Raw genomic sequence first — 12338 nt, forward strand, 5'->3', positions numbered from 1 at the left:
CTCACCCAGACTGCTACCCCAGAGTGATCTTTTCCCTCTGAATTTTTGTAGTCTTTAATGTATAACTCTTACGGCAAATATCACATGTGTGGCAGACGGCCTGCATCCCCACGTGACAGCGGTGAAAAAGAAAGACACAGGCAGGCGGGAGAAGATAGGGCAATTCCATTTATTGATCCCAGGGTCAGGGTATTTATAGACAGAAACCTCAAGTCTCCTGACATTCTACTGTCTCTTGTCCTAGTAATTTGGCCAGTCTTGTTGTCTTAAAGATTGTTAGCCTAGAGGGCGTCTATTTTACATATCCCTTGTATTCTGTAGTTCTCTTGTTTATCTCAGGGAGACAGCAAAGGTGGGGGGGCCTGGAGGGTCATTCTGGGTGGTAGTGAGCACAGTCTCAAAGAACATTTTCCCCTGACGGTCTATCCTGAACTTTGCCAGCAGCACTCCATCCTAGCCCTCAGCACATGTGTTGCTTTGTGTTATAGTTAAAGAAATCTTAAGTTGAACGTTTGAACATTGAACAATTTATTAAGCATCAGTATGTTCCAAGACACTGGTGCTGAATATTATAGGTAGAGATTTAACAAAAGACACACAGTGTACCCTTAGGTAGCTTACATTCTGTCTTCCCTTCTAGGAGGATACACGTTTGCAGATAAGGATGATACGGAACAGGAAATGATAGGGGATAAAGACTACATCCCAACAAAGTGCCCTAGGAAAGTTTAAGGGGAAAAAACCCTTTCAGCTAGGGAGAATCAGGAGAAGTGTATCTGAGTTAGCACTTGAGGGGGATCTTGGAGAGAAAAAACTCTGAAAGAGAGTGAGTAAAGGGGAATGTAAAATAAGACTGGAAAAGTTAGGTTGGAAGCAGATTATAGAAGATCTTAAATGTCAGGCTACAGGTTTTATTTTATCCTAAAGTTAGTAGGGAACCATGGAAGATCTTACGGTGTTTTACCACATAATCATCACACTTTTCCAGTCCAAAAATTGATTTCTAACCTTTTATTGAGTAATCACCACATGGCATGATTCTGTTCATCAGGCCATTTAATAGAACAGCAGTGTATTCACTGGTGGCACATGAACATGCATTTATCTCTTCCAAATTGTGGGCTGCTGCCTAGAATTCTCGGGGCATGGGCATCGTCAATATTCTATTTGAATGTATATTCACGAGTATTTTGTACACCCTAATCTTGCACCAAAGAGTTTAATAATAAATGACTTTTAAGTAACACTGGCACACATTTTTAAAGCTTCACATTATGGTCGCACCCCACTTTGGTGGGAAAATTTGTCATAACACAACCTGTGGCAATGATGCAATGAAATGCAGTTTCTCCCTATGACTTTGGACTTTTTCTCCCTCTTTGAGTTTTAAGCTCTCAGACAAGCAAGCAAACTCTTAGCCATTCATGTCTTCCTTGTCTATTAACTGCTCTAATAAATATGTGTTGAATGAATGAAAGTTGGGATGAAATGTCCGAAATCAGTGAAGAGAACGCCTTTTGCGGGCTCTTCAGGCTCCTCCCAGTAGCCTGTCAAGCTTCATTTCACACGGTAGTCACCTAATCTGGCCTTGGAGGGGAATGACATGGCAGTCACTAAGGCCTGGATGGACTGCTGGCCCTGCTGCTTTATGACTAACTTTGTAGCCTTGGGCAGGTCCCTTATCCTTTCTCAATCTGTTCCCTCATCTACAAACTAGGGATAAATGCCACCTGCCCAACTACCTCACCCTGTGTTCAAGGGAGATAATTGTAAATGCACTTTAGAAAGTATTTCTTCAAATAAAGACTTATCTCTTCACTAAAGATGTCCTGAGGCCCTTTCCTGAGCAGCGCTTTGTTCATCTAGTTTTATAATTGGAGGTAATAACTTAATTTCTTTGAAAATATTAAATGTCAGGCTACAGGTTTTATTTTATCCTAAAGTTAGTAGGGAACCATGGAAGATCTTACGGTGTTTTACCACATAATCATCACACTTTTCCAGTCCAGAAATTGATTTCTAACCTTTTATTGAGTAATCACCACATGGCATTCGAATCATTACCCTCAAAATACAGAAAAACCAGAGGAAAGCCTCCATCACCTTCTATGTCCCCTCTTTCCCCTCTTTTTAGAATTGATGCAAGGTTAGGGGAGGAGAATGTGTTCTCTTTCTGTATGGAGTGCTTATACTGATGAAAGCAGAGATCCGTTCTTAAATTGGTGGCTACAAACCGAGTCTTTTTTTTTTCTCTTAATCTTCTTCTAACTATATCAGTATAATTGCTTTCCTTTATGATCCTTGTATATTTATTTCATGCATTTAAAAACATTGTTCTGTGAAGGTCTTCCCTAAGTTTTAGCAACTATCAGAGGGGTTTCTGATACAAAAGAGTGCAAACCCCTACTCTAAAGTGTAGTTTATTTGGCACATTGATTAGTGGTATAGCCTCTTCCCTTTTTCCCTCCACCCCTGCACCCTCCAAGGTGTAGCCTTCTGAAAAAAGTCTTTTTTTTTCTTTCACCTTTCTCTGTGACAGACTCCTGAGGAGAGATGATGGTTGCTTTACAGTTTAAGAGCATTTACTGTAAGAATGTGTCGTTACAGTTAGACCTTTGTTGTTCCAAATTACATTCTAATGTTGTTGAAAAATTAAGTTTTTTACTAACTTCTAAAATGTCTCTAACCTAGAAATTTGGGGGGAGAGAAACTGTTTCCTAGGTCTTCAGACTTTAGGCATGTGTCATGTGATTGAAAGAAAGCCAAAGGTCTCATAAAATCTGGGTGCTTTATTTACAAGGTATGTTTCATTTAACTGCATTTAGTGCCTTGTTATTTGGGATTTTCAGTGTGTTCTGTGACTCTTTTTTTATATGCCCTCTAAGGGAGGGTGGGGGTGGGGAGGAGAACACCTTTTGGAATAATGTGTGCGGTGCTCGTTTATACCTGTGACCTTGGGATTCTTTTTTTTGTCTACTTTTATTGTGTTTTCTTCTTTCAGGATCTGACGTCCCAAAGCAAGGCTTTATCATGATTAAAAGGAATGAAAGTGTCTACTGTTACTTGCTAGGTTTTGGCTCCAGACCATAATCCTGTTCATAAAAATCCAGGGATTTTTTGACTACAAGGCTTAACGAAAGTCTCACTCAAATGAACTGTGCTGAATCTGGTAGTTTATGTGTTTGAACAACTGCCTTCTCTTGGAGAGGTGTGTGCATGCATTTACCACGTGTGCGGGTAGGTATGATCTCCATGCTCGCTGGCGTTACATGCTGATTTTGAACCGTGCATATTTATGTTTGCTTATTGAACTTGCTGCTTTGGAGAGCTTTTAAATTATGATGTAATTAGGTAATCATTGTCATGGTTGCTTTTTTTAAAAATAACCCTCTATTTAAAGAAAGACAGGTTCTGGCATAGCGGCCACAGGGCCGCAGGGCTTCAATTCCAGGAGATCTGGGCTGAAATCCTGCTTTTAACACTGACTGTATGGCTATGGGCAAGTCATTTCACTTCCTGTGAAAGGTAGATAACCACCCAAAGCTTAGCTTCTGGTTACTGGTTTAACCAGGAAATAAGAAGAGCTTCTGTGAAAAAGTTACTTTAAAACTAAACAAAAGCCTCTCCCCTTAATAGAGTCTTAAACCTGATACACTTTTATTTTAAGGTATTATAGCAGAACTTTTCATCTGTACCTCTCATACATCTCTCAGTTGCCTTTTTGGCTGCCGGCAGTTTAAAATCTGCAACAGATATGGCGTTTTGTATTCATTGACCATATACTGTTGCCAAAATAATATTAGTGTTGAAAAGATGTTTCAGGGAGTAGCTTGGAATCAAGAATCCCCAAAGTGCTGTATGTTTTCCCAGTTGAAGTCCAAATTGCTCTCTCCTTCCTTTTCCGTTCTGGGCCTAGCTCACTGCTCATTTTCAGTGTCTATCCAAGATACAGGTACTGATGGATTAATTTAATTTAATGATGTACAGCTCTTGGAAAGGAATATGGACTGGTTGTGTAACAGACTGCTGAAAAGACTACCCATCAACTGTTTAAAAGATAGCACAAGGAATCCTGGGGGGGTGGATCTTCTGTAGCGGATTTGTGGGGGGATCTTAGGTTTTGGAGGCGGCTAGTGGGTGCAGTAGAGAGAGTGTCAGGCCTGGAGTCAGGAAGACTCACCTTCCTGATCTCAAATCTGGCCTCAGAACTTATTAGCTGTGTCACCCCGTTTGCCTCAGTTTCCTCATCTGTAAACTGAATTGGAGAAGGGAATGACAAACCACTCCAGTATCTCTACCAAGAAAACCCCAAATGGAGTCACAGAGTTAGACCCAATTGAAAATGATTGAACAACAAAACATATTTTAAGTCTGAGAGGGACCTTCGAGGTCATCTAATCTGACCTTTTCAGTTTATAAAAATAATGTTCTCAATTGATTTGGGATTATCATCACTGTTAAATTTCTATCATAACAGTGCAGAATTTTGAGCGAAGAACTGGGTTTGAATCTTGGCTTTAACACTTATTACCAGTGCAGTCATGGGCAAGTCACTTACCGTCTCTGGGCATCGATTTCCTCATCTGTCAAAGGAATGCATTGGATGAGGTGATTTGCAGAGTCTCCTTTAGCCCCGATAGATGGGATCCACTGGGTATAATTCTCTGATTGTAAAGGATCATTTGTGTCCTAATATGTAACTAATTTTGCAGACCTAAAACTCTCTTTGGGAGAAGAGAATAAGACTTAGGAAAGGCTTTCTTGGGTTAACCAGGAAATTGATCTTTCATGAACTCTTCTTGGAATTTCTTTTCAGCTGTGTTGTCAAGTCCTGTGGGTTTCTTTACATTGCTGCTATGTATTTGTACTGAAATTATTCCTAACTTACACTAGCGTGCTTCACTTGGTGCAGTAAGTGAAAGCCCAAAGCAGCCGAGCCAAGTGGCGGTCCGATAGGTGATTTTGTAATGAATGGCGCAGGGCAAGGCTCATCCCTAATTTCCTATAGTCAGGTAATTTGGGGTTTTTTTGTCCTAGAGGTAAAACAAGAATTGGGATGAAGCAACTGCTAAGTTGTTCACCTAATTTTAAAACACCACAACTAGGCGGCACCCCTTGAAGTTTAAAGGAAATAAAATGTTTAATCAAAAGAAAGTATTTTACATAGAAGAATGTATACTTAAAGAATCTGCTACTCTCAGGCTACAGCTTGAAAAAATAAGTTTGTGAAAGGTTTAAATAGGTTCGTGGGTAGTACCTCATAAATGAATGAATGAAAAATCATTTATTAAGCACAAAGCTAGAGATACAAATAGAAAAATAGATAGCCCTTGTTCTCAAGGAGCTCATAATCTAATTTGGGAAAACAACCATTAAAAGAAAATTCAGCTGTAGAGTATATGGAAAGGAAGGACTTGGGAGGCTGACAAGAGGTCCTTAGGTAGCATAAGTCAGATGGAAATTCTGGGAGTGTACAGGGTATAGAAGCGGGAGAAATAGGCTTAGTAACCCTCCTTGTCATTCAAAGGAATAGATTTGTTGATTCCCATCGAAGGGTTAGAAGTGACCATGAAAAGGTTTTTTTGTGTTCTAAACTAGTAGGCCAATTGAACATCAGATTTGTAGCCTCACTTATAGTTCCTCTAGGCTCAGTTTTCCTACAAAAGAGGATGAGTATTTAGCCCTATGTTTACCACCTGAGGATTCTTTTTTCTTTCCTTGACCATTTCTCAAAAGTAGACTTAATGTGAATAGGGACTTTTTCATATTTTTTTCCTTTATAGTCTTAAGCCTAGCACAGTGCCTTGAGCAGTATAGCTATTTAATGTTTGTTTAATGGAATATTAATGGGAGGTTTCATTTGTTCCCTCCCTTTTATTTTAAGTTGGGCATGCAAACTGTTTAATTTCAAAACAATTTACACAATAAGTTTTTTAACTGTCTTAATCCCTCTTCTTTCTCTATACTCTCTTGGTGACGATCCTATGGGTTCCATTATCTCCACACAAATGACTTCAGGTCTGTGTAGGCCTAGTATTTTCTGAGCTCCAAGCTCGTAATACTATCTGCCCATTAGACATATTAAGACTAGATGGCCCATAGGGATCTCAAAATTCAGTGTGTCCAAAGTAGAACTCATTATCTTTCTTCTAAAACCCAACCTTTTTCCAGATTTGCCTTTTTTCTGTCAAGCAGACTGTTCTTCCAGTCAGCAAGCTTTACAACCTTGAAGTCATCTTTTGAGACCCTATTGTCCTTCACCCCTCTGGATCCCAGAGAATTGACAGAGTAGTGATGGCTAGTGAGTCTAAAAAGAGAGTTTGGGAACTGGTTATCAAAGCTGTTAACACCAAAAAACAAGACTTTATTTTTGATCCTTGAGGTCCAATAGGGAACCACTGGACTTGTTGACATGGGCAGGTCATTGCTCACTTTGGCAGTTGTGTGGAAGAAAGATTTGTGGCAGGAACATCAGTGAGGAGGCTGTTGGGTTAACTTAAGGCAGAGGTAATAAGGGCCTGAACAAAAGTAGTGCCTGTGGGAGAGAGAACAGGCCAGGTACGAGGCCTGTTGTGGAGATCAAGATTATATTCTACACTCTTCCGGCCAGTCACACTGACCTCATTACTCTTCTTCACACATAGGATCTGGGCCTTTGAGCAGGCTGCCCTAGAACACATTCTCCCCCTCCGTGCCCCTTAGAATCTCCCGGCCCCCTTCAAAGTTCAGCTTAGATACCACCTCTCTCCTGATCCCTCTCCCCACTCTCCCAAATACCAGTAGTGCCTTTTACCTGAAATTGTCTTGTAATTTTCCTTTGAATATATTTTATATTTAGAATAGATAGAATTTAATCTCTTTGAGGTCTAGGATTATTTTTTAAATCTTTGTGTCCCCAATAATCAGTGCTTAATAAATGATGGTTGATTTACAGGCTACTTATATGGAAAAATGGTTATAGAAATGGTTAGACTTTGACTGGTTCTGTCTAAACCAGTGTTATGGATGGTCTGTGAGGGCTACCGACAAATGTTTATTAAGCATCCGCTCTGTGTTGGGCACTGTGGTAGGCCCGAGGAGAGGAGGGACGTGTCTGTATATACAGAATGGATCCAAAGTGATTTTGAGCAGAAGGCACTCATTGATTCAGGAAAAGCCTGTATTGGATCGCTTTTACTGAGTTCAAATGGAGAATGGAAGGACCTGGCATATTGTGGTCCATGGAGTCCCAAAGAGTCGAACATGACTGAGCAACACCGACACTGAATTCTTTTCCCAAACCTTGTTACTCAAGTTCCTCAGAGCTCTTAGGCTCCATTTCAGAAAGCTATGAATTATGGATCTCTGCACTCTCTCATGTAATGGTTTAAAAGTATTTCTTCCTTTCACATTAGAGCTTGATTGTCATGTTGTTATGCACTACTAATAGAATGAAGTAAATATTTGACTGTACATTATATTCTTGACTCCTTCTGCATATGTGGAGTGATAATGTTCTCATTAATAAAATAACTCTTATAAGAAATGGCCTACTTGTTCGAGTTAATTGGTGCCTATTTTTACCTGACCAGGAATTCTTCTTCATTCTAAGAAGAAACTGGACACACAATGGGAGACGACAGTGAGTGGATGAAACTATCTGTTGATCAGAAATGTGAACATAAGGTGAGGTTCTTTTCCCTCCAAACCTTCATTATATTTTCTATCATTGGCTTGTCAGCACTTAGTTTGTTAATTTGGAAATAGTTTATGTTTCTGGAATACCTTTATGCCAGAATTTGTTTAAAAATCCTGCGTTTTAGAAACACTGATGAGCTGCCCAGGTATATTATAGAGGATTTTCTAAACGATATGTGGGTGGCCACACTCTGATTAATTGTAATGACCCATCTAGAGAATAGACGTTGGGACATGCTATCATCCTCTTTGTAGAGAGGGAGGGAACAGTGGTGATGCAGAAGCTTTCTCCTGCACTGTGTGATTGTTAGGAAAAGTTCAGGGGTTAAGATGCTGACAGATGTCTAATTTTAAAATTCTGTGGTATTAACCTTTTAGAACAGGCTGCCCTGGAGATGAGGTGGGGTTCTTTTGGAAAGAAGGAGGTCTTCAGATGTAATTTCAGTATGGTTTACTAAGCTGCAAGCATGTTGTACCCACAAAATGTCAAGTCATTGAATTCAGCAAGCATAAACCTAAGGGTTTAAGGGACATAGCAGGTAGGGAGGAGATAGAATATAGGCCGGGGAGTCAACAAAGCTGGGGTTTAAGCTCTCCTTCTGACACTTTGACTGTGTGACCCAGCAAGTGCCCCTAGCCAGCTCTGCATCAGTAGAAGGAATTTTTATATAGGGACTTGCCCACAGGGATTTTTAAAAAAAGAATTTATCCCATGATTATGTGCCAGGCACTGTTCTAGGGCCTGACCCTGCCTTCTGACTTACAGGCTAATGGAGGAGACGACCAAAGGAATGGTAACCAAAGAAGGTAGCTTTGGTCTAGATTAGGGTCATCAAAGTACGATAGATCCAGATTTGGCCAAGCAGCCAACCCTGGAGTTACATATGGGGATAGCAGTCCGTTTTCTCAGAGTATTGATTGGCTCACTGTCCTCCCAGAGAGAGGTAGAAAGTGGAGGTGAAGGTGGCTGGTAGGCAGCTGGAGGATGAATGACACAACGCCTGCTGAGGTGTTCAGAAAATGGAGAAGCAGGAAGCCACCCTAACAGCCCTCTGGGATAGCTCAGTTATTTCCCCCAATAAACAGACTATCTGGTAGGGGACTCAATAACTTTTTGGTTATTTAAAGCAAAATAACTTTCCTTACAGCAGTATTCACCATTCAGCTCAAGAGAATTCCAGCTTCATTCTCTTAATTTACATAAAATAAGAGCCTCCCATTAAACACAGCAAGAATATTACTAAAAGCTTGCCTGTCCATAGTCTTCGCAGATTCCACTTCATTGTAACTAAGGCCTTGAGAGGCAGTAGAAAGGTTTGCTGCTTACTCCATTACTGTGTCCTGCCCACTTCTTCATTTCTTTCTCATCTCATAAATATTTATTGAATAAAGAGGTAAAACTTACAGGACTTAGGAAGGCTTCTGCTCGGATTGAAAATTTGGCAGAATTCATTCTATCCCTCTAACAGTGTTCTGCTTCACTTGATGAGGCTTCTTTCCAAACTGATTGGTCTGATTCTAGTGGGAATCACAGACTCCTTTATAATACCGGCCATTTTAGTCCAACCCATGTCTGAACAGGAATCCCTTCCACAATATTTCAGGCAAGTGGCCAGCTTGCTTTTTTGGGGAGACCTCTAGAGATGGAGCACTCATTACTTCCTATTGAAGCATGAATTGTTAGGAAGTTTTTTTCCTTATAGCCATTAGTGATGTCAGTAGGGCTAATAATTTGACCTTGCTTCATTCGCTAGTGAGAATTTGTGGTTTACAAAACAATCCAAGCAGATTTGTATATCTGAAATAAAATTCTGGGGATCAGGTGGCTGTGAATACTAGCTCTGGGAAATTCAGTTAACTAGAACCAGACACGTTTGTCTCCCATGCTGGATAACTGCGGTATTATTGTATTTGGTAAAGCGCAGTCCAATATGACATATTTTGTTTTGATTTTAAGTTGTATAAAAATTGTTGACATACAATAACTTTTAAATTGAAGCAAGTTAAATTTAGCTTAGACATAAGGTAAAACTTTCTAAAAATTGTAAAGATTACTGCTTATTGCAAGGAGTGATAAACTCTTTTTCCTTTAAAAGACTCGAAAAACAGACTAGAGAACCATGTTGAATGGTTTTTGGTGGGTGCACTCCGGGATGTGGGTGGAGGGTGGGCACCAAACCTAAGGAACCTGTATTCAGAGTCTGGATCTGTGTGACCTGTAGTACACTGTGCCTCAGCATCCTCAGCTGAGGTCATCCTCTGACTTCTTGTGGCAATGAAGAAGCAGGACCCAAAAGTCACTCGAAGACCTTTACTGCATAGTAGGGACTTAGGCTGCTGGTCCACTTTTATTCACTTGATTTAAAAAAACTCCTATAATTTAATACCTTCCTCTATCATGTGTAATCCATGGCTGAGCTGAGGAATGGAAATGTTCAATATCATTTGAGCTTGCAGTGCAGGTCTGGGGCATAATGGGCAGTGAATTAGTATCAGTCATCATTCTGGTGTCACAGCATGTTTGACTGCTTTTTCTGAGATATTATGAGGTAGCCGAGCATAGTGGTCAGAGCCAGACAGACTTTTGTTGAGTTCTGTCTCTGACACACACATCCACCAGGTCCTGGTTAAGTTCTTTGGGCTCTAGGCTGAGACTCTTAAGTTGTAGAGAAGGTGCAGACCTGCACTATTAGAGGGACTGTGCTCACTTGGGAGTTCTCTGTACCAGTGAATTTACAGGTCCGTCCCTGTCCTGTCTGAAGCAAATAGTGAGTGAGTCGAGAGCTTTTTCTTTCTTAAGGTAGAATTTCTTCTTCCTTCCTTCCTAATACCCCTGACTGACTTGCTTTCTTAGAATGAATAATGTTTAAATTTTTAAGCTCTTCCTCCCATTTTGAGAAAACATGTTAACCCTGTAATTGCTTCTTTGTTCAATGAAAGCCTTACTGTTAAGGGAACAAACCTAATTTTTTCCCCGGCCCATCTTAACTTAGGAGCAGTAAATCTCCACTTTCTTCCCTTTTTTCTTTTTTTCTCTCCTTATATTCCCCAGGGTCCCTAGCAGAATTCCTTGTACACAATAGGGATTCAGTAAATATCTGTTGACTGAGTGACAGATTGCTAGTTGCTCCCTAAACGAGCTTGAAACATGCTGGCTACAATCAGCAAATTCCTGATTAAAAATTGAAAAGTGTGATGGTATGAAGCTGCTTGGAAGTTATGCAGGGCAGAGTTTTAGAGCGCCCTTCTGTATCAGGCAGCCTTAGCAACACACTTTCTTAGCTTTCTGCTTGAATAGTCTCAAGAGACGAAGCAACAAAAGACCCAGAAGCCTGAGGTCAGGGTTCAGTCATCATGATCAGCAAGAGATTGCCCTGTTACGTTGATAGAAGCAAATTTGAGTTTGGAAGAACTTTAGCAAACTACTTAGAATTCTCAGTCTGAATTTATTGCATTCTCTTTTTGCATCCAGAGTAGAACATGATGTAATCACATTTACTTCACAAACGCAGTTCACAGTAAGCAGGAAAAAGGTATGAAATAAACTTACTTAAAATGTGTATCCTATAAATAACACTTCTTTTCTAGCTGTGGAAGGCAAGATTAAGTGGCTATGAAGAGGCCCTGAAGATTTTCCAGAAAATAAAGGATGAAAAGAGTCCTGAATGGTCCAAATACTTAGGATTGATCAAAAAATTTGTGACCGATTCCAATGCAGTGGTTCAACTCAAGGGATTAGAAGCTGCACTTGTCTATGTTGAAAATGCTCATGTGGCTGGAAAGTAAGTTGTTTCCTTTCATCTGTTCTGGGTCTGGATGGCTTCTTATATACAGGATGTCCCAAAGGTCTCAGGACAGTTTTAAGCTAATAGACCTGTCCTGAGACCTTTGGGACACCTTGTATGTTATCCTTGGTTATGAACATTTTAGAATGTTTTTTACTGGAATTTTCAGTTTCTTGGAATTAGAAATACTCCGGTGACTGACAGTAATTGCATGTAGTTTGATAGATAAAATCTAGGCTAGGTTTTATTCAAAGTCCCTCTCTTAACTTATGGTTCACAAATAGAAAATATACTTGGAGTAAAAAAGGAAGCATGACAAGATTTGGGGCTCATTTGAATTCTGACCAGTAGACAGAGATATATTTTCTTTTTTTTTTTTTTTTTTGCATCATTCTTGAAACCTTTCTTCTGTAAAATAAAATGCGGCTTTGTTTTTAACTGTGTATTTCAGGACCACAGGAGAAGTTGTGTCAGGGGTTGTAAGTAAAGTGTTCAACCAGCCAAAAGCCAAAGCAAAGGAGCTTGGTACAGAGATCTGTCTGATGTACATAGAGATTGAAAAGGGAGAGGCTGTGCAAGAAGAGCTTCTGAAGGGCTTGGACAGTAAGAACCCCAAAATCACAGTCGCCTGCATAGAGACACTGAGGAAAGCCCTCAGGTGAGCTGCAGGCCATCGGGCCTTTGACTATCGGGAAACCATGCAACCTTGTGAAGCATGAGCTGGGGTGAGGAGCCGGGCCTTGGTTAAAGTAGTCGGTCATCAAGCCTTACACAGAAATGGGAACCCCTGGGACTTAGAGTGTCCATATCAGTGTGGGCCTGGCTCCTCAGAGAGCTCTATGTAATGAATGGTGAATTGTAGGCTTCATTTGTCTC

The 12338-nt window shown here is 40.3% G+C and overlaps 1 protein-coding gene across 1 annotated transcript in view; it reads left to right on the plus strand.

Moving 5' to 3' along the window:
* The first annotated feature begins 3113 nt into the window (after window positions 1–3113).
* CKAP5 (cytoskeleton associated protein 5) overlaps window positions 3114–12338 on the plus strand; it is a 67265-nt gene continuing 58040 nt past the window's right edge. Inside the window, exons 1-4 of the mRNA XM_072617613.1 lie at window positions 3114–3237; window positions 7572–7665; window positions 11266–11459; window positions 11914–12120. Coding sequence (XP_072473714.1) covers window positions 7609–7665; window positions 11266–11459; window positions 11914–12120 — 458 coding nt within the window. The 5' untranslated portion in view covers window positions 3114–3237; window positions 7572–7608. The remainder of the gene's footprint in view (window positions 3238–7571; window positions 7666–11265; window positions 11460–11913; window positions 12121–12338) is intronic.

This window comes from Notamacropus eugenii, chromosome 6 (assembly GCF_028372415.1).
Source record: "Notamacropus eugenii isolate mMacEug1 chromosome 6, mMacEug1.pri_v2, whole genome shotgun sequence".
Classification (NCBI taxonomy): Eukaryota; Metazoa; Chordata; class Mammalia; order Diprotodontia; family Macropodidae; genus Notamacropus; species Notamacropus eugenii.